The sequence below is a fragment of the Mustelus asterias genome, chromosome 10, assembly GCF_964213995.1.
Source record: "Mustelus asterias chromosome 10, sMusAst1.hap1.1, whole genome shotgun sequence".
NCBI lineage: Eukaryota > Metazoa > Chordata > Chondrichthyes > Carcharhiniformes > Triakidae > Mustelus > Mustelus asterias.
The window spans coordinates 4,636,918-4,656,835 of NC_135810.1; the positions used below are offsets into that span (position 1 = coordinate 4,636,918).

The 19,918-nt window shown below is 64.9% G+C and overlaps 1 protein-coding gene across 7 annotated transcripts in view; it reads left to right on the plus strand.

Annotated features, from left to right (window-relative positions):
• LOC144499506 (dedicator of cytokinesis protein 9-like) overlaps positions 1 to 19,918 on the plus strand; it is a 359,791-nt gene that overhangs the window by 231,524 nt on the left and 108,349 nt on the right. For 4 of the 7 annotated variants that reach the window (XM_078221534.1, XM_078221531.1, XM_078221535.1 and 1 more), the window contains exons 28-31: positions 14,836 to 14,982; positions 16,849 to 16,932; positions 17,885 to 17,996; positions 18,210 to 18,251. In XM_078221534.1, coding sequence (XP_078077660.1) covers positions 14,836 to 14,982; positions 16,849 to 16,932; positions 17,885 to 17,996; positions 18,210 to 18,251 — 385 coding nt within the window. The remainder of the gene's footprint in view (positions 1 to 14,835; positions 14,983 to 16,848; positions 16,933 to 17,884; positions 17,997 to 18,209; positions 18,252 to 19,918) is intronic. The other 3 variants (XM_078221537.1, XM_078221538.1, XM_078221533.1) reach the window with 1 other exon arrangement.

A 19,918-nucleotide genomic window follows, 5' to 3' on the forward strand; every position in this document is an offset into this window, starting at 1 on the left:
TCCAGAATTAGGGGTCACAGTTTGAGGATAAGGGGTAAACCTTTTAGAACTGAGGTGAGGAGAAATTTCTGTGGTAGTGAATTCACTCCCACAGAATGCAGTTGAGGCCAAAATGTTGTGTGATTTCAAGAAGAAATTATATATAGCTCTTGGAGCTAAAGGGATCGAGGGATAAAGGGATCGAAGCTGAAGGGATCGAAAGGAGGATCAGGATATTGAATTCGATGATCAGCCATGATCAAAATGAATGCGGAGCAGGCTCAGAGGGCCGAATGGCCTTCTCCTGCTTCTAGTTTCTATGTTTCTATCTAAAGTGTCCCAGATTCACAAAATTGTGGGTTCAAGTCTCACTCCAGAAACAGTGGCACAGCGGTGAGCACTGCTGCCTTACAGCGCCAGGGACCCAGGTTCAATTCCAGCCTCGGGTGACTGTGTGGAGTTTGCACATTCTCCCCGTGTCTGCATGGGTTTCCTCCGGGTGCTCTGGTTTCCTCCCACAGTCCAAAGTTGTGCAGGTTACATTGATTGGCCATGCTAAATTGCCTCTTTATGTCCAAAGATGTACAGGTTCGGGAAATTAGTGGGGTACATATGTGGCGTTACAGGGATAGGGCCTGGCTACAATGCTCTGTTGGCGAGTCGGTACTGACCCAATGGGGCAAACAGCCTCCTCCTGCAGTGTCGCGATTCTATGAACATGAGCAAAAACTCCAGGCAGACATCGGTGTCGGAATTTTACCGCCTTGTCCATCCGCGGCTCATAAGATCCCGTCCGAGAAAAACGAAGATTCCCGTTTTGAGACCCTCACCTGCCCCGATTCTGGGGTGGCCAAGGTGGGAAAATTCCATCCAGGCAGTTCGATACCGAGGGCGTGCTGCGCCCTGCCCAGTACCGAGGGGGCGCTGCACTCTGCCCCGTGCCGAGGGAGCGCTGCGCCCTGCTCAGTACCGAGGGAGCGCTGCGCCCTGCCCCGTGCCGAGGGAGCGCTGCGCCCTGCCCCGTGCCGAGGGAGCGCTGCGCCCTGCCCAGTACCGAGGGAGCGCTGCGCCCTGCCCCGTGCCGAGGGAGCGCTGCGCCCTGCCCCGTGCCGAGGGAGCGCTGCGCCGTGCCGAGGGAGCGCTGCGCCCTGCCCCGTGCCGAGGGAGCGCTGCGCCCTGCCCCGTGCCGAGGGAGCGCTGCGCCGTGCCGAGGGAGCGCTGCGCCCTGCCCCGTGCCGAGGGAGCGCTGCTCCCTGCCCCGTGCCGAGGGAGCGCTGCGCCCTGCCCCGTGCCGAGGGAGCGCTGCGCCCTGCCCCGTGCCGAGGGAGCGCTGCACCCTGCCCCGTGCCGAGGGAGCGCTGCGTCCAGTCCGGTACCGAGGGAGCGCTGCGCCCTGCCCTGTGCCGAGGGAGCGCTGCACCCTGTCCAGTACCGAGGGAGCGCTGCGCCCTGCCCAGTACCGAGGGAGCGCTGCGCCCTGCCCCGTGCTGAGGGAGCGCTGCGCCCTGTCCGGTACCGAGGGAGCGCTGCGTCCTGTCCGGTACCGAGGGAGCGCTGCGCCCTGTCCGGTACCGAGGGAGCGCTGCGTCCTGTCCGGTACCGAGGGAGCGCTGCGCCCTGCCCCGTGTTGAGGGAGCGCTGCGCCCTGCCCCGTGCCGAGGGAGCGCTGCGCCCTGCCCCGTGCCGAGGGAGCGCTGCGCCCTGCCCAATACCGAGGGAGCGCTGCGCCCTGCCCAATACCGAGGGAGCGCTGCGCCCTGCCCGGTACCGAGGGAGCGCTGCGCCCTGCCCAATACCGAGGGAGCGCTGCGCCCTGCCCGGTACCGAGGGAGCGCTGCGCCCTGTCCCGTGCCGAGGGAGCGCTGCGCCCTGCCCCGTGCCGAGGGAGCGCTGCGCCCTGCCCCGTGCCGAGGGAGCGCTGCGCCCTGCCCCGTGCCGAGGGAGCGCTGCGCCCTGCCCGGTACCGAGGGAGCGCTGCGCCCTGCCCAGTACCGAGGGAGCGCTGCGCCCTGTCCAGTCCCGAGGAAGCACTGCGCCCTGTCCAGTCCCGAGGAAGCACTGCGCCCTGCCCAGTACCGAGGGAGCGCTGCGTCCATTCCGGTATCGAGGGAGCGCTGCGCCCTGTCCCGTGCCGAGGGAGCGCTGCGCCCTGCCCCGTGCCGAGGGAGCGCTGCGCCCTGTCCAGTACCGAGTGAGCGCTGCGCCCTGTCCGGTACCGAGGGAGCGCTGCGCCCTGTCCGGTACCGAGGGAGCGCTGCGCCCAGTCCGGTACCGAGGGAGCGCTGCGCCCAGTCCGGTACCGAGGGAGCGCTGCGCCCAGTCCGGTACCGAGGGAGCGCTGCGCCCAGTCCAGTACCGAGGGAGCACTGCGCCCTGTCCAGTACCGAGGGAGCGCTGCGCCCTGCCCCGTGCCGAGGGAGCGCTGCGCCCTGTCCAGTACCGAGGGAGCACTGCGCCCAGTCCGGTACCGAGGGAGCGCTGCGCCCTGTCTGGTGCAGAGGGAGCGCTGCGCCCTGTCTGGTACCGAGGGAGCGCTGCGCCGTGTCTGGTACCGAGGGAGCGCTGCGCCCTGCCCAGTACCGAGGGAGCGCTGCGCCCTGCCCAGTACCGAGGGAGCGCTGCGCCCTGCCCAGTACCGAGGGAGCGCTGCGCCCTGCCCCGTGCCGACGGAGCGCTGCGCCCAGTCCAGTACCGAGGGAGCGCTGCGCCCTGCCCCGTGCCGAGGGAGCGCTGCGCCCTGCCCGGTACCGAGGGAGCGCTGCGCCCTGCCCCGTGCCGAGGGAGCGCTGCGCCCTGCCCCGTGCCGAGGGAGCTTTGCGCCCTGTCTGGTACCGAGGGAGCGCTGCGCCGTGTCTGGTACCGAGGGAGCGCTGCGCCCTGCCCAGTACCGAGGGAGCGCTGCGCCCTGTCTGGTACCGAGGGAGCGCTGCGCCCTGCCCAGTACCGAGTGAGCGCTGGGCCCTGCCCCGTGCCGAGGGAGCGCTGCGCCCTGTCCGGTACCGAGGGAGCGCTGCGCCCTGTCCGGTACCGAGGGAGCGCTGCGCCTTGTCCGGTACCGAGGGAGCGCTGCGCCCTGCCCCGTGCCGAGGGAGCGCTGCGCCCTGTCCGGTACCGAGGGAGCGCTGCGCCCTGTCCGGTACCGAGGGAGCGCTGCGCCCTGCCCCGTGCTGAGGGAGCGCTGGGCCCTGTCCGGTACCGAGGGAGCGCTGCGCCCTGTCCCGTGCCGAGGGAGCGCTGCGCCCTGCCCCGTGCCGAGGGAGCGCTGCGCCCTGTCCAGTACCGAGGGAGCGCTGCACCCTGTCCGGTACCGAGGGAGCGCTGCGCCCAGTCCGGTACCGAGGGAGCGCTGCGCCCTGCCCAGTACCGAGGGAGCGCTGCGCCCAGTCCGGTACCGAGGGAGCGCTGCGCCCTGTCCAGTACCGAGGGAGCACTGCGCCCAGTCCGGTACCGAGGGAGCGCTGCGCCCTGCCCAGTACCGAGGGAGCGCTGCGCCCTGTCCGGTACCGAGGGAGCGCTGCGCCCTGTCCGGTACCGAGGGAGCGCTGCGCCCTGTCCGGTACCGAGGGAGCGCTGCGCCCTGTCCGGTACCGAGGGAGCGCTGCGCCCTGCCCAGTACCGAGGGAGCGCTGCGCCCTGTCCGGTACCGAGGGAGCGCTGCGCCCAGTCCGGTACCGAGGGAGCGCTGCGCCCTGCCCAGTACCGAGGGAGCGCTGCGCCCTGTCCGGTACCGAGGGAGCGCTGCGCCCTGCCCCGTGCCGAGGGAGCGCTGCGCCCTGCCCCGTGCCGAGGGAGCGCTGCGCCCTGCCCCGTGCCGAGGGAGCGCTGCGCCCTGCCCCGTGCCAAGGGAGCGCTGCGCCCTGTCCGGTACCGAGGGAGCGCTGCGCCCTGCCCCGTGCCGAGGGAGCGCTGCGCCCTGCCCCGTGCCGAGGGAGCGCTGCGCCCTGCCCGGTACCGAGGGAGCGCTGCGCCCTGCCCCGTGCCGAGGGAGCGCTGCGCCCTGCCGCGTGCCGAGGGAGCTCTGCGCCCTGTCTGGTACCGAGGGAGCGCTGCGCCCTGCCCAGTACCGAGGGAGCGCTGCGACCTGTCTGGTACCGAGGGAGCGCTGCGCCCTGCCCAGTACCGAGGGAGCGCTGCGCCCTGCCCCGTGCCGAGGGAGCGCTGCGCCCTGCCCCGTGCCGAGGGAGCGCTGCGCCCTGCCCGGTACCGAGGGAGCGCTGCGCCCTGCCCCGTGCCGAGGGAGCTTTGCGCCCTGTCTGGTACCGAGGGAGCGCTGCGCCGTGTCTGGTACCGAGGGAGCGCTGCGCCCTGCCCAGTACCGAGGGAGCGCTGCGCACTGTCTGGTACCGAGGGAGCGCTGCGCCCTGCCCAGTACCGAGTGAGCGCTGCGCCCTGCCCCGTGCCGAGGGAGCTCTGCGCCCTGTCTGGTACCGAGGGAGCGCTGCGCCGTGTCTGGTACCGAGGGAGCGCTGCGCCCTGCCCAGTACCGAGGGAGCGCTGCGCACTGTCTGGTACCGAGGGAGCGCTGCGCCCTGCCCAGTACCGAGGGAGCGCTGCGCACTGTCTGGTACCGAGGGAGCGCTGCGCCCTGTCCGGTACCGAGGGAGCGCTGCGCCTTGTCCGGTACCGAGGGAGCGCTGCGCCCTGCCCCGTGCCGAGGGAGCGCTGCGCCCTGTCCGGTACCGAGGGAGCGCTGCGCCCTGTCCGGTACCGAGGGAGCGCTGCGCCCTGCCCCGTGCTGAGGGAGCGCTGCGCCCTGTCCGGTACCGAGGGAGCGCTGCGCCCTGTCCCGTGCCGAGGGAGCGCTGCGCCCTGCCCCGTGCTGAGGGAGCGCTGCGCCCTGCCCCGTGCTGAGGGAGCCCTGCCCCGTGCTGAGGGAGCCCTGCCCCGTGCTGAGGGAGCGCTGCGCCCTGTCTGGTACCGAGGGAGCGCTGCGCCCTGCCCCGTGCTGAGGGAGCGCTGCGTCCAGTCCGGTACCGAGGGAGCGCTGCGCCCAGTCCAGTACCGAGGGAGCGCTGCGCCCTGCCCCGTGCCGAGGGAGCGCTGTGCCCTGCCCCGTGCCGAGGGAGCGCTGCGTCCTGTCCGGTACCGAGGGAGCGCTGTGCCCTGCCCCGTGCCGAGGGAGCGCTGCGTCCTGTCCGGTACCGAGGGAGCGCTGCGCCCTGCCCCGTGCCGAGGGAGCGCTGCACCCTGTCCAGTACCGAGGGAGCGCTGCGCCCTGTCCCGTGCCGAGGGAGCGCTGCGCCCTGTCCAGTACCGAGGGAGCGCTGCGCCCTGTCCCGTGCCGAGGGAGCGCTGCGCCCTGTCCGGTACCGAGGGAGCGCTGCCCCCTGCCCCGTGCCGAGGGAGCGCTGCGCCCTGTCCGGTACCGAGGGAGCGCTGGGCCCTGCCCCGTGCCGAGGGAGTGCTGTGCCCTGTCCGGTACCGAGGGAGCGCTGCGCCCTGTCCCGTGCCGAGGGAGCGCTGCGCCCTGCCCCGTGCCGAGGGAGCGCTGCGCCCTGCCCAGTACCGAGGGAGCGCTGCGCCCTGCCCAGTACCGAGGGAGCGCTGCGCCCTGTCCAGTCCCGAGGAAGCACTGCGCCCTGTCCAGTCCCGAGGAAGCACTGCGCCCTGCCCAGTACCGAGGGAGCGCTGCGTCCATTCCGGTATCGAGGGAGCGCTGCGCCCTGTCCCGTGCCGAGGGAGCGCTGCGCCCTGCCCCGTGCCGAGGGAGCGCTGCGCCCTGTCCAGTACCGAGTGAGCGCTGCGCCCTGTCCGGTACCGAGGGAGCGCTGCGCCCTGTCCGGTACCGAGGGAGCGCTGCGCCCAGTCCGGTACCGAGGGAGCGCTGCGCCCAGTCCGGTACCGAGGGAGCGCTGCGCCCAGTCCGGTACCGAGGGAGCGCTGCGCCCAGTCCAGTACCGAGGGAGCACTGCGCCCTGTCCAGTACCGAGGGAGCACTGCGCCCAGTCCGGTACCGAGGGAGCGCTGCGCCCTGTCCGGTACCGAGGGAGCGCTGCGCCCTGTCCGGTACCGAGGGAGCGCTGCGCCCTGCCCCGTGCCGAGGGAGCACTGCGCCCTGTCCGGTACCGAGGGAGCGCTGCGCCCTGTCCGGTACCGAGGGAGCGCTGCGCCCAGTCCGGTACCGAGGGAGCGCTGCGCCCTGCCCAGTACCGAGGGAGCGCTGCGCCCTGTCCGGTACCGAGGGAGCGCTGCGCCTTGCCCCGTGCCGAGGGAGCGCTGCGCCCTGCCCCGTGCCGTGGGAGCGCTGCGCCCTGCCCCGTGCCGAGGGAGCGCTGCGCCCTGCCCCGTGCCGAGGGAGCGCTGCGCCCTGTCCGGTACCGAGGGAGCGCTGCGCCCTGCCCCGTGCCGAGGGAGCGCTGCGCCCTGCCCCGTGCCGAGGGAGCGCTGCGCCCTGCCCCGTGCCGAGGGAGCGCTGCGCCCTGCCCCGTGCCGAGGGAGCGCTGCGCCCTGCCCCGTGCCGAGGGAGCGCTGCACCCTGCCCCGTGCCGAGGGAGCGCTGCGCCCTGCCCAGTACCGAGGGAGCGCTGCGCCCTGCCCCGTGCCGAGGGAGCGCTGCGCCCTGCCCGGTACCGAGGGAGCGCTGCGCCCTGCCCCGTGCCGAGGGAGCGCTGCGCCCTGCCGCGTGCCGAGGGAGCTCTGCGCCCAGTCTGGTACCGAGGGAGCGCTGCGCCGTGTCTGGTACCGAGGGAGCGCTGCGCCCTGCCCAGTACCGAGGGAGCGCTGCGACCTGTCTGGTACCGAGGGAGCGCTGCGCCCTGCCCAGTACCGAGGGAGCGCTGCGCCCTGCCCCGTGCCGACGGAGCGCTGCGCCCTGCCCCGTGCCGAGGGAGCGCTGCGCCCTGCCCGGTACCGAGGGAGCGCTGCGCCCTGCCCCGTGCCGAGGGAGCGCTGCGCCCTGCCCCGTGCCGAGGGAGCTTTGCGCCCTGTCTGGTACCGAGGGAGCGCTGCGCCGTGTCTGGTACCGAGGGAGCGCTGCGCCCTGCCCAGTACCGAGGGAGCGCTGCGCCCTGTCTGGTACCGAGGGAGCGCTGCGCCCTGCCCAGTACCGAGTGAGCGCTGGGCCCTGCCCCGTGCCGAGGGAGCGCTGCGCCCTGTCCGGTACCGAGGGAGCGCTGCGCCCTGTCCGGTACCGAGGGAGCGCTGCGCCCTGCCCCGTGCTGAGGGAGCGCTGGGCCCTGTCCGGTACCGAGGGAGCGCTGCGCCCTGTCCCGTGCCGAGGGAGCGCTGCGCCCTGCCCCGTGCCGAGGGAGCGCTGCGCCCTGTCCAGTACCGAGTGAGCGCTGCGCCCTGTCCGGTACCGAGGGAGCGCTGCGCCCAGTCCGGTACCGAGGGAGCGCTGCGCCCAGTCCGGTACCGAGGGAGCGCTGCGCCCTGCCCAGTACCGAGGGAGCGCTGCGCCCTGTCCGGTACCGAGGGAGCGCTGCGCCCAGTCCGGTACCGAGGGAGCGCTGCGCCCTGTCCAGTACCGAGTGAGCGCTGCGCCCTGTCCGGTACCGAGGGAGCGCTGCGCCCAGTCCGGTACCGAGGGAGCGCTGCGCCCAGTCCGGTACCGAGGGAGCGCTGCGCCCTGTCCAGTACCGAGGGAGCGCTGCGCCCTGTCCAGTACCGAGGGAGCACTGCGCCCAGTCCGGTACCGAGGGAGCGCTGCGCCCTGCCCAGTACCGAGGGAGCGCTGCGCCCTGTCCGGTACCGAGGGAGCGCTGCGCCCTGCCCAGTACCGAGGGAGCGCTGCGCCCTGCCCAGTACCGAGTGAGCGCTGGGCCCTGCCCCGTGCCGAGGGAGCGCTGCGCCCTGTCCGGTACCGAGGGAGCGCTGCGCCCTGTCCGGTACCGAGGGAGCGCTGCGCCTTGTCCGGTACCGAGGGAGCGCTGCGCCCTGTCCCGTGCCGAGGGAGCGCTGCGCCCTGTCCGGTACCGAGGGAGCGCTGCGCCCTGTCCGGTACCGAGGGAGCGCTGCGCCCTGCCCCGTGCTGAGGGAGCGCTGCGCCCTGTCCGGTACCGAGGGAGCGCTGCGCCCTGCCCCGTGCTGAGGGAGCGCTGGGCCCTGTCCGGTACCGAGGGAGCGCTGCGCCCTGTCCCGTGCCGAGGGAGCGCTGCGCCCTGCCCCGTGCTGAGGGAGCGCTGCGCCCTGCCCCGTGCTGAGGGAGCCCTGCCCCGTGCTGAGGGAGCGCTGCGCCCTGCCCCGTGCTGAGGGAGCGCTGCGTCCAGTCCGGTACCGAGGGAGCGCTGCGCCCAGTCCAGTACCGAGGGAGCGCTGTGCCCTGCCCCGTGCCGAGGGAGCGCTGCGTCCTGTCCGGTACCGAGGGAGCGCTGTGCCCTGCCCCGTGCCGAGGGAGCGCTGCGTCCTGTCCGGTACCGAGGGAGCGCTGCGCCCTGTCCGGTACCGAGGGAGCGCTGGGCCCTGCCCCGTGCCGAGGGAGTGCTGTGCCCTGTCCGGTACCGAGGGAGCGCTGCGCCCTGTCCCGTGCCGAGGGAGCGCTGCGCCCTGCCCCGTGCCGAGGGAGCGCTGCGCCCTGCCCCGTGCCGAGGGAGCGCTGCGCCCTGCCCCGTGCCGAGGGAGCGCTGCGTCCTGTCCGGTACCGAGGGAGCGCTGCGCCGTGCCGAGGGAGCGCTGCGTCCTGTCCGGTACCGAGGGAGCGCTGCGCCCTGTCCCGTGCCGAGGGAGCGCTGCGCCCTGCCCCGTGCCGAGGGAGCGCTGCGCCCTGCCCCATGCCGAGGGAGCGCTGCGCCCTGTCCCGTGCCGAGGGAGCGCTGGGCCCTGTCCGGTGCCGAGGGAGCGCTGCGCCCTGCCACGTGCCGAGGGAGCGCTGCGCCCTGCCCAGTACCGAGGGAGCGCTGGGCCCTGTCTGGTGCCGAGGGAGCGCTGCGCCCTGCCCCGTGCCGAGGGAGCACTGTGCCCTGCCCCGTGCCGAGGGAGCGCTGCGCCCAGTCCAGTACCGAGGGAGCGCTGGGCCCTGTCCGGTACCGAGGTAGCGCTGCGTCCAGTCCGGTACCGAGGGAGCGCTGCGCCCTGCCCCGTGCCGAGGGAGCGCTGCGCCCTGCCCCGTACCGAGGGAGCGCTGCGCCCAGTCCGGTACCGAGGGAGCGCTGCGCCCTGCCCCGTGCCGAGGGAGCGCTGCGCCCTGCCCCGTACCGAGGGAGCGCTGGGCCCTGTCCCGTGCCGAGGGAGCGCTGCGTCCTGTCCAGTACCGAGGGAGCGCTGCGCCCTGTCCAGTACCGAGGGAGCGCTGGGCCCTGTCCAGTGCCGAGGGAGCGCTGCGCCCTGTCCCGTGCCGAGGGAGCGCTGCGCCCTGCCCCGTGCCGAGGGAGCGCTGCGCCCTGCCCGGTACCGAGGGAGCGCTGCGCCCTGCCCCGTGCCGAGGGAGCGCTGCGCCCTGCCCCGTGCCGAGGGAGCTCTGCGCCCTGTCTGGTACCGAGGGAGCGCTGCGCCGTGTCTGGTACCGAGGGAGCGCTGCGCCCTGCCCAGTACCGAGGGAGCGCTGCGCCCTGTCTGGTACCGAGGGAGCGCTGCGCCCTGCCCAGTACCGAGGGAGCGCTGGGCCCTGCCCCGTGCCGAGGGAGCGCTGCGCCCTGTCCCGTGCCGAGGGAGCGCTGCGCCCTGCCCCGTGCCGAGGGAGCGCTGCGCCCTGTCCGGTACCGAGGGAGCGCTGCGCCCTGTCCGGTACCGAGGGAGCGCTGCGCCCTGCCCCGTGCCGAGGGAGCGCTGCGCCCTGTCCGGTACCGAGGGAGCGCTGCGCCCTGCCCCGTGCTGAGGGAGCGCTGGGCCCTGTCCGGTACCGAGGGAGCGCTGGGCCCTGTCCGGTACCGAGGGAGCGCTGCGCCCTGTCCCGTGCCGAGGGAGCGCTGCGCCCTGCCCCGTGCTGAGGGAGCGCTGCGCCCTGCCCCGTGCTGAGGGAGCGCTGCGCCCTGCCCCGTGCTGAGGGAGCGCTGCGCCCTGTCTGGTACCGAGGGAGCGCTGCGCCCTGCCCCGTGCTGAGGGAGCGCTGCGTCCAGTCCGGTACCGAGGGAGCGCTGCGCCCAGTCCAGTACCGAGGGAGCGCTGTGCCCTGCCCCGTGCCGAGGGAGCGCTGTGCCCTGCCCCGTGCCGAGGGAGCGCTGCGTCCTGTCCGGTACCGAGGGAGCGCTGTGCCCTGCCCCGTGCCGAGGGAGCGCTGCGTCCTGTCCGGTACCGAGGGAGCGCTGCGCCCTGCCCAGTACCGAGGGAGCGCTGGGCCCTGTCCGGTGCCGAGGGAGCGCTGCGCCCTGTCCCGTGCCGAGGGAGCGCTGCGTCCTGTCCAGTACCGAGGGAGCGCTGCGCCCTGTCCCGTGCCGAGGGAGCGCTGCGCCCTGTCCCGTGCCGAGGGAGCGCTGCGTCCTGTCCAGTACCGAGGGAGCGCTGCGCCCTGCCCAGTACCGAGGGAGCGCTGCACCCTGTCCAGTACCGAGGGAGCGCTGCGCCCTGTCCCGTGCCGAGGGAGCGCTGCGCCCTGTCCAGTACCGAGGGAGCGCTGCGCCCTGTCCGGTACCGAGGGAGTGCTGCGCCCTGCCCCGTGCCGAGGGAGCGCTGCACCCTGTCCGGTACCGAGGGAGCGCTGGGCCCTGCCCCGTGCCGAGGGAGTGCTGTGCCCTGTCCGGTACCGAGGGAGCGCTGCGCCCTGTCCCGTGCCGAGGGAGCGCTGCGCCCTGCCCCGTGCCGAGGGAGCGCTGCGTCCTGTCCCGTGCCGAGGGAGCGCTGCGCCCTGCCCCGTGCCGAGGGAGCGCTGCGCCCTGCCCCATGCCGAGGGAGCGCTGCGCCCTGTCCCGTGCCGAGGGAGCGCTGGGCCCTGTCCGGTGCCGAGGGAGCGCTGCGCCCTGCCACGTGCCGAGGGAGCGCTGCGCCCTGCCCAGTACCGAGGGAGCGCTGGGCCCTGTCTGGTGCCGAGGGAGCGCTGCGCCCTGCCCCGTGCCGAGGGAGCACTGTGCCCTGCCCCGTGCCGAGGGAGCGCTGCGCCCAGTCCAGTACCGAGGGAGCGCTGGGCCCTGTCCGGTACCGAGGTAGCGCTGCGTCCAGTCCGGTACCGAGGGAGCGCTGCGCCCTGCCCCGTGCCGAGGGAGCGCTGCGCCCTGCCCAGTACCGAGGGAGCGCTGCGCCCAGTCCAGTACCGAGGGAGCGCTGCGCCCTGTCCAGTACCGAGGGAGCGCTGCGCCCTGCCCCGTGCCGAGGGAGCGCTGCCCCCTGCCCAGTACCGAGGGAGCGCTGGGCCCTGTCCGGTGCCGAGGGAGCGCTGCGCCCTGTCCCGTGCCGAGGGAGCGCTGCGTCCTGTCCAGTACCGAGGGAGCGCTGCGCCCTGTCCAGTACCGAGGGAGCGCTGGGCCCTGTCCAGTGCCGAGGGAGCGCTGCGCCCTGTCCCGTGCCGAGGGAGCGCTGCGCCCTGTCCCGTGCCGAGGGAGCGCTGCGCCCTGTCCAGTACCGAGGGAGCGCTGCGCCCTGTCCGGTACCGAGGGAGCGCTGCGCCCTGTCCGGTACCGAGGGAGCGCTGCCCCCTGCCCCGTGCCGAGGGAGCGCTGCGCCCTGGCCGGTACCGAGGGAGCGCTGGGCCCTGCCCCGTGCCGAGGGAGTGCTGCGCCCTGCCCCGTGCCGAGGGAGCGCTGCGCCCTGTCCGGTACCGAGGGAGCGCTGCGCCCTGTCCGGTACCGAGGGAGCGCTGCGCCCTGTCCGGTACCGAGGGAGCGCTGCGCCCTGCCCCGTGCCGAGGGAGCGCTGCGCCCTGCCCCGTGCCGAGGGAGCGCTGCGCCCTGTCCGGTACCGAGGGAGCGCTGCGCCCTGCCCCGTGCCGAGGGAGCGCTGCGTCCTGTCCGGTACCGAGGGAGCGTTGCGCCCTGCCCCGTGCCGAGGGAGCGCTGCGTCCTGTCCGGTACCGAGGGAGCGCTGGGCCCTGTCTGGTGCCGAGGGAGCGCTGCGCCCTGCCCCGTGCCGAAGGAGCACTGTGCCCTGCCCCGTGCCGAGGGAGCGCTGCGCCCAGTCCAGTACCGAGGGAGCGCTGGGCCCTGTCCGGTACCGAGGTAGCGCTGCGTCCAGTCCGGTACCGAGGGAGCGCTGCGCCCTGCCCCGTGCCGAGGGAGCGCTGCGCCCTGCCCAGTACCGAGGGAGCGCTGCCCCCTGCCCAGTACCGAGGGAGCGCTGGGCCCTGTCCAGTGCCGAGGGAGCGCTGCGCCCTGTCCCGTGCCGAGGGAGCGCTGCGCCCTGCCCCGTACCGAGGGAGCGCTGCGTCCTGTCCAGTACCGAGGGAGCGCTGCGCCCTGTCCCGTGCCGAGGGAGCGCTGCGCCCTGCCCCGTGCCGAGGGAGCGCTGCGTCCTGTCCAGTACCGAGGGAGCGCTGCGCCCTGTCCAGTACCGAGGGAGCGCTGCGCCCTGTCCAGTGCCGAGGGAGCGCTGCGCCCTGTCCCGTGCCGAGGGAGCGCTGCGCCCTGACCGGTACCGAGGGAGCGCTGGGCCCTGCCCCGTGCCGAGGGAGTGCTGCGCCCTGTCCGGTACCGAGGGAGCGCTGCGCCCTGCCCCGTGCCGAGGGAGCGCTGCGTCCTGTCCGGTACCGAGGGAGCGCAGCGCCCTGCCCCGTGCCGAGGGAGCGCTGCGCCCTGCCCCGTGCCGAGGGAGCGCTGCGCCCTGCCCCATGCCGAGGGAGCGCTGCGCCCTGTCCCGTGCCGAGGGAGCGCTGCGCCCTGCCCCGTGCCGAGGGAGCGCTGCGCCCTGCCCCGTGCCGAGGGAGCGCTGCGCCCTGCCCCGTGCCGAGGGAGCGCTGCGCCCTGTCCCGTGCCGAGGGAGCGCTGCGCCGTGCCGAGGGAGCGCTGCGCCCTGTCCCGTGCCAAGGGAGCGCTGCTCTCTCTTTTGGGTGTGATGTTAAACGGGGGATTTGGAAAATAACCCCCGGCAGCATTTTGAAGAAGAGTGGGGAGGTTCACTCTGATGTTCTGCTTATCTGTTAATTGTCACATTGCTATTCTTGGGATCTTGCTGTGCACATTTTCAACATCACAGCAGCGATGACACTTCAAAAGGTTCGTCACTTGATCTTTGTTGGTTGTCGCCTGAGGAAAGATTGGGCAGGCTGGGCCTAGACTCATTCGAGCTCAGAACAATGAGAGGTGATCTCGTTGAAATATAAGACTCTGAGGGGCTGCTGTCTCAGTGAGATGGCAGCTCCCCCTGCTGCCAATCAGTGCTCATTACACCACCAAATGACAGTGGCCCTCCCCGTGGGAGTCAATGGAGATGGCTGCCCCGGCCACACTGGAAATTCAGGCCGTGATAAAGAAACTTTGGGGCATGCTGAGATCATGCAAGGTGCTGTGGTCCTTGCCCCTACAGGCTAGACCAATCAGAGGTGACCTCTTTGAGACGTATAACATTCTTACACGGCTCGACAAGGGAGATGTCGCCCAGATGTTTCTTCCGTCTGGTGAGTCTAGACCAGGGAACACAGACTCGGAATAAGGGGCTGGCCATTGACGCCTGAGCCGAGGAGGAATTTCCTCCCTCAGACAGTTGCGAATCTTTGGAATTCTCTACCCTGGAGGCTGCGGAGGCTCAGTTACTCAGCATGTTCAAGGCGGAGATTGTTAGATATCTAGATATAAAAGATATCAAGAGGAATGAGGATGGTGCGGGAAAATAGCATTGAAACCAAAGGTCAGGCAAGATCTAGTTGAATGGTAGAGAGGGGCCGAATGGCCTCCTCCTATTTCCTACATGCAGGTCATTGCCAGGATGTTGGAAGTGTGGCAGCCGGTGTGTGCACAGCAAGATTCCACAAATAGCCTTGAGATGCCAACATGATGGTGTTGACTTGGTGATAAATCTTGGTCAGGACTCTGGGGAGATCTTCCTCTGTTCCTCTTCTTCAAAATAGTATCTTTTACATGGATTTACGAAGGGGGGGTGTTTTAAGCAGGGGAGGGGGTTTCAGATGGGGGGGGATTTTAAGAAAGGGGGTGGTTAAAGACAAGAGGATGGTTGAATGAGAACATTCAAGAGGTAGCTGAAGGTGCAGCCACCAATCCCAGGAAACTCAAGAGGCCGGAATTGGAGGAACGCAGAGATCTCAGGAGGGGTGTGTGGGGATGGAGGAGGTAGGAGAGATCCCGGGAGAGGTGTGTGGGGATGGAGGAGGTAGGAGAGATCCCGGGAGGGGTGTGTGGGGATGGAGGAGGTAGGAGAGATCCCGGGAGAGGTGTGTGGGGATGGAGGAGGTTGCTGAGAACCCGGGAGAGGTGTGTGGGGATGGAGGGGGTAGGAGAGATACCAGGAGAGGTGTGTGGGGATGGAGGGGGTCTCTGAGATCCCGGGAGAGGTGTGTGGGGATGGAGGAGGTTGCTGAGATCCCGGGAGAGGTGTGTGGGGATGGAGGAGGTTGCTGAGATCCCGGGAGGGGTGTGTGGGGATGGAGGAGGTTGCTGAGATCCCGGGACAGGTGTGTGGGGATGGAGGAGGTTGCTGAGATCCCGGGACAGGTGTGTGGGGATGGAGGAGGTTGCTGAGATCCCGGGATAGGTGTGTGGGGATGGAGGAGGTTGCTGAGATCCCGGGAGAGGTGTGTGGGGATGGAGGAGGTTGCTGAGATCCCGGGAGGGGTGTGTGGGGATGGAGGAGGTTGCTGAGATCCCGGGAGAGGTGTGTGGGGATGGAGGAGGTTGCTGAGATCCCGGGACAGGTGTGTGGGGATGGAGGAGGTTGCTGAGATCCCGGGATAGGTGTGTGGGGATGGAGGAGGTCGCTGAGATCCCGGGAGGGACGAAGCCACAGAGGGAATTGAAAATAAGGATGAGTTTTTTAAACCGAGCAATGAAAACAGTAGTTATTATTTTGATGTTCTGAAAGGTCCCTGTCGTCTGGTTTCTTTAGTTATTCCGGAATCAGCGTTTCCCTGCATCTTACCAGCACACCGTGGAGACTCTTGTCAACCTGCTAATGCCACATATCACACAGAAATACAAAGACAAGCCAGAGGAGGCTCGTAACGCTAATCACAGCCTGGCTGTCTTCATTAAGGTACGAATCGTCGGAACTAACCTCTCCCTCAGTCCACATTGGCATCTGTGTAAATGTATCTTAAACGTTTAACAGCCTTGAGATTCTGAAATTGATCAGACTGATGTTCAGGAGCAATTTCTGATCTATCGAATTTTAATCTTCGCCACGATTATGGAGGCTGAAATTTGGCCGGTTTAAACTTTTTACAAATTATTTTTCGCCCTAAAACTTGTGATGCTTGGACTTCCGCTTGTTGCAATGTTCGGAGTCAATTCCAACTGTCTGTGTGTCACAACGACATTGTAGAATCATAAAGCAGCCCTTAAATACACACAGCAAATACTGGAAATACTCAGCGAGTCTGACAGCATCTGTGGAGAGAGAAACCTAGGTGGTGGAGTGGTGATGCCAAGAGGAGGGTGTCGGTTTAGCTCAGTTGGCTGGATGGCTGGTTGGTGATGCAGGGCGACGCCAACAGCGTGGGTTCAATTCCTGTACCGGCTGAGGTTATTCCTGACCCTGTACCTTGCCCCTTGCCTGAGGTGTGGTGACCCTCAGGCTAAAATCACCACCAGTCAGCTCTCCCCCTCAAAGTGAAGAGCGGCCTCTGGTCATCTGGGATTCTGGCGACCTTACCGTTTTTTTTACCTTTTTGTATTCCCAAGGCCCAGGTTTATGCTCTGGGGGCACAGGTTCAAATCCCATCTGACTTGCAAATGTATCGCCACCATTCCATCACTGTTGCTGGGTCGAAGTCCTGGAACTCTGTCCCTAACAGCACTATGGGTGTACCTACAATGCATGGACTGCTGCGATTCAAGAAGGCAGCTCACCACCGTCTTCTCAAGGGGCAATTAAGGATGGGTAATAAATGCTGGTCTAACCAGCAATGCTGAATCCTGTGAATGAATTTTTAAATGTCTCCCAACGTTTCTTGATGTCATACTTTGCAGCTTGGGGCAAGTTACAGGAGTTGTATCAATATAAGTTGTCATGGAGAGAGGCCGAGAGGAGGAAAGTTGTGCGGTCATTTGTATAGAATCTGTCACACCAGCATCATGCATGTCAATAACCTTTGGAAGATTAGTTTTTTTTCAGTTCTATGGGATATGGGTGTCGCTGGCTGGGACACCATTTACCCGTCCCTAACTGCCCTCCATTTCAGAGGGCATTTCAGAATCAACCTCATTGCTGTGGCTCTGGAGTCACATGTAGGCCAGACTGGGTAAGGGTGGCAGATTTCCTTCCCGAAAGGACATTAGTGAACCAGATGGGTTTTTACAACAATCGACAGTGGTTTAATGGCCATCAGTAGATTCTCAATTCCAGATATTTTGAATTCAAATTTCACCATCTGCCGTGGTGGGATTCGAACCCGGGTCCCCACAACCATAGAAACCATAGAAACCCTACAGTGCAGAAGGAGGCCATTCGGCCCATCGAGTCTGCACCGACCACAATCCCACCCAGGCCCCACCCCCACATATTTTACCCGCCAATCCCTCTAACCTACGCATCCCAGGATTCTAAGGGGCAATTTTTAACCTGGCCAATCAACCTAACCCGCACATCTTTGGATGTGGGAGGAAACCGGAGCACCCGGAGGAAACCCACGCAGACACGAGGAGAATGTGCAAACTCCACACAGACAGTGACCCGAGCCGGGAATCGAACCCGGGACCCTGGAGCTGTGAAGCAGCAGCGCTAACCACTGTGCTATCGTGCCGCCAACGTTACCCTGAGTCTCTGGATTGCTAGTCCAATGATGATACCACTACGCCACTGCCTTCCCTGATGATGGAAGTGGGTGTGGGGGAAGGCAAATCAGTCAGAACACAAAATCCCCACCTGGCCATGACTTATCTACTCTCTTATAATTTGCAGAGATGCTTCTCACTAATGGACAGAGGATTTGTCTTCAAGCAAATTAACAATTACATGAAGTGGTTCAGTCCAGGAAACCCAAAGGTTGGCGTGATATTTCCTCAGCTCATGTTTGCGACGGTGCTTCAAATGTTTGCATTCTCGCTGGGGACCCAAGAAAACTCTGTTTTTAACTGTGCGCTGTGTGTAATTGTAGATTAATTGTATTGTGGGTCACGCGTTTGGAACCTTCAACAGTTGCAGTTCGGGGCTGGAACGACGTGTGGTATTTGTAAAGTGGCTTTCTCTTCTTGCAGAGAAATTAATTTTGGACGGCACGGTGGTCAGCACTGCTGCCTCACAGCGCCAGGGACCCAGGTTCAATTCCAGCCTCGGGTCACTGTCAGTGTGGAGTTTGCACATTATCCTTGTGTCTGCGTGGGTTTCCTCCGGGTGCTCCAGTTTCCTCCCACACTCCAAAAATGTGCGGGTTAGGTTGATTAAGATAGATAGAAGCTGGGAGGTTTTTTCCACTGGCGGGTGAAACTAGAACTAGGGGGCATGGCCTCAAAATAAGGGGGAGCAGATTTAGGACTGAGTTGAGGAGGAACTTCTTCACACAAAGGGTTGTGAATCTGTGGAATTCCCTGCCCAGTGAAGCAGTTGAGGCTACCTCATTGAATGTTTTTAAGGCAAAGATAGGTAGATTTTTGAACAGTAAAGGAATTAAGGGTTATGGTGAGCAGGCGGGTAAGTGGAGCTGAGTCCATGAAAAGATCAGCCATGATCTTATTGAATGGCGGAGCAGGCTCGAGGAGCTAGATGGCCTATTCCTGCTCCAAGTTCTGATGATTGGCCATGCTAAATTGATCCTAGTGTCAGGGGGGGACTAACAAGGTAAATGTGTGGGGTTACGGGAATAGGGCCTGGATGGAATTGGGGTCGGTACATACTCAAATGGCCTCCTTCTGTGCTGTAGGGATGGCGCGGTGTTGGGTGCAAAACATTTAACATGCAGTTTCTGACAGCAGTTGAACTCATTGCTGTTTTCTTTCAGACGCTGTTTGAGTTGAAGTTTGAATTTCTACGGGTCATCTGCAACCACGAACATTACATTCCACTGAACCTGCCCATGCCCTTTGGAAAGGGCAGGATCCAGAGATATCAAGGTAACTTGCTTTGGAAACATAAGCCGCACAGTACGGTGTGAACTGCTGGCTGTTACAGCACTATGGAGCTTTGAGTTTTTAATTTGATTTTTAATTTGACTTTTTTTTGAGGGAATTGCTCATTGCTAATGGTTGCTTCATTCTTTTTGTGGTCTTTTTTCCCCCTCCCTCCCTCCCTCCCAACCCAATTTGTTTTTCTCTTCTGTTCATTAGCATTTCTTTCACCAACTGTGGAGTCATGTACTGCTCCTGTAGGTAGGTATCTGGGATGTAGTGCCTGCTTATTACAGAGACGGTTTGCTCAGCCAGGAAGCATGTTACACTCGTCAAAAAAATCTCTTGCAAATGCTTCTTCTGTCAGTTGCAACATTGGGAAGATAAAAATGTAAATTTTAATTCTTCAATTGCAATCGTGGGTAACCAGTCTGTTTATGATGTGAAAACTTTACTTCACAACTCGACAAATCTCTATCCACATTGGTGATCTTTCTTACTGAAGTCTCCACAGTTCCAACTCCGCATCCATCCAATAACTCTTTTTTTGCCTTCTCACATTGGTTCAGGTATTTTTATTTTTTTGGATTGAAGAAATGTAGTTTTTGATTATTTTTATTTTCAATCTACTCGGAAAATGAGAATTGAAACAGGATTGAGGAGGAAAGGGAATGTCACAGAAGGGTTACAGCGCAGAAGGAGACCATTCAGCCCTTTTGTGTCTGTGCCAGCTCACTACAAGATCAATTCAGTGAGTCCTCTCCCCAGCACAGCCCTGCAAATCTTTGCTCTTTTGTACAAATACACAAATTGCTAAAAGTAGCTACAGGATCAAAATAAAAATAAACCATGCACTGGTGTTTATTTGTATAGAGATAGAACATAGAACAGTACAGCACAGAACAGGCCCTTCGGCCCATGATGTTGTGCCGAGCTTTATCTGAAACCAAGATCAAGCTATCCCACTCCCTATCATCCTGGTGTGCTCCATGTGCCTATCCAATAACCGCTTAAATGTTCCTAAAGTGTCTGACTCCACTATCACTGCAGGCAGTCCATTCCACACCCCAACCACTCTCTGCATAAAGAACCTACCTCTGATATCCTTCCTATATCTCCCACCACGAACCCTATAGTTATGACCCCTTGTAATAGCTCCATCCATCCGAGGAAATAGTCTTCGAACGTTCACTCTATCTATCCCCTTCATCATTTTATAAACCTCTATTAAGTCTCCCCTCAGCCTCCTCCGCTCCAGAGAGAACAGCCCTAGCTCCCTCAACCTTTCCTCATAAGACCTACCCTCCAAACCAGGCAGCATCCTGGTAAATCTCCTCTGCACTCTTTCCAGCGCTTCCACATCCTTCTTATAGTGAGGTGACCAGAACTGCACACAATATTCCAAATGTGGTCTCACCAAGGTCCTGTACAGTTGCAGCATAACCCCACGGCTCTTAAACTCCAACCCCCTGTTAATAAAAGCTAACACACTATAGGCCTTCTTCACAGCTCTATCCACTTGAGTGGCAACCTTTAGAGATCTGTGGATATGGACCCCAAGGTCTCGCTGTTCCTCCACAGTCTTCAGAACCCTACCTTTGACCCTGTAATCCACATTTAAATTAGCCCTACCAAAATGAATCACCTCACATTTATCAGGGTTAAACTCCATTTGCCATTTTTCAGCCCAGCTCTGCATCCTATCTATGTCTCTTTGCAGCCTACAACAGCCCTCCACCTCATCCACTACTCCACCAATCTTGGTGTCATCAGCAAATTTACTGATCCACCCTTCAGCCCCCTCCTCTAAGTCATTAATAAAAGTAGAATTAAAAAGTAGAGGACTTATGCTAAACTTGTATCTAACCTTGGTTAGAGCTGATTTAGAGGACTGTGTATCATTCTTGCTTGTTAGAGAAAAGATGTAG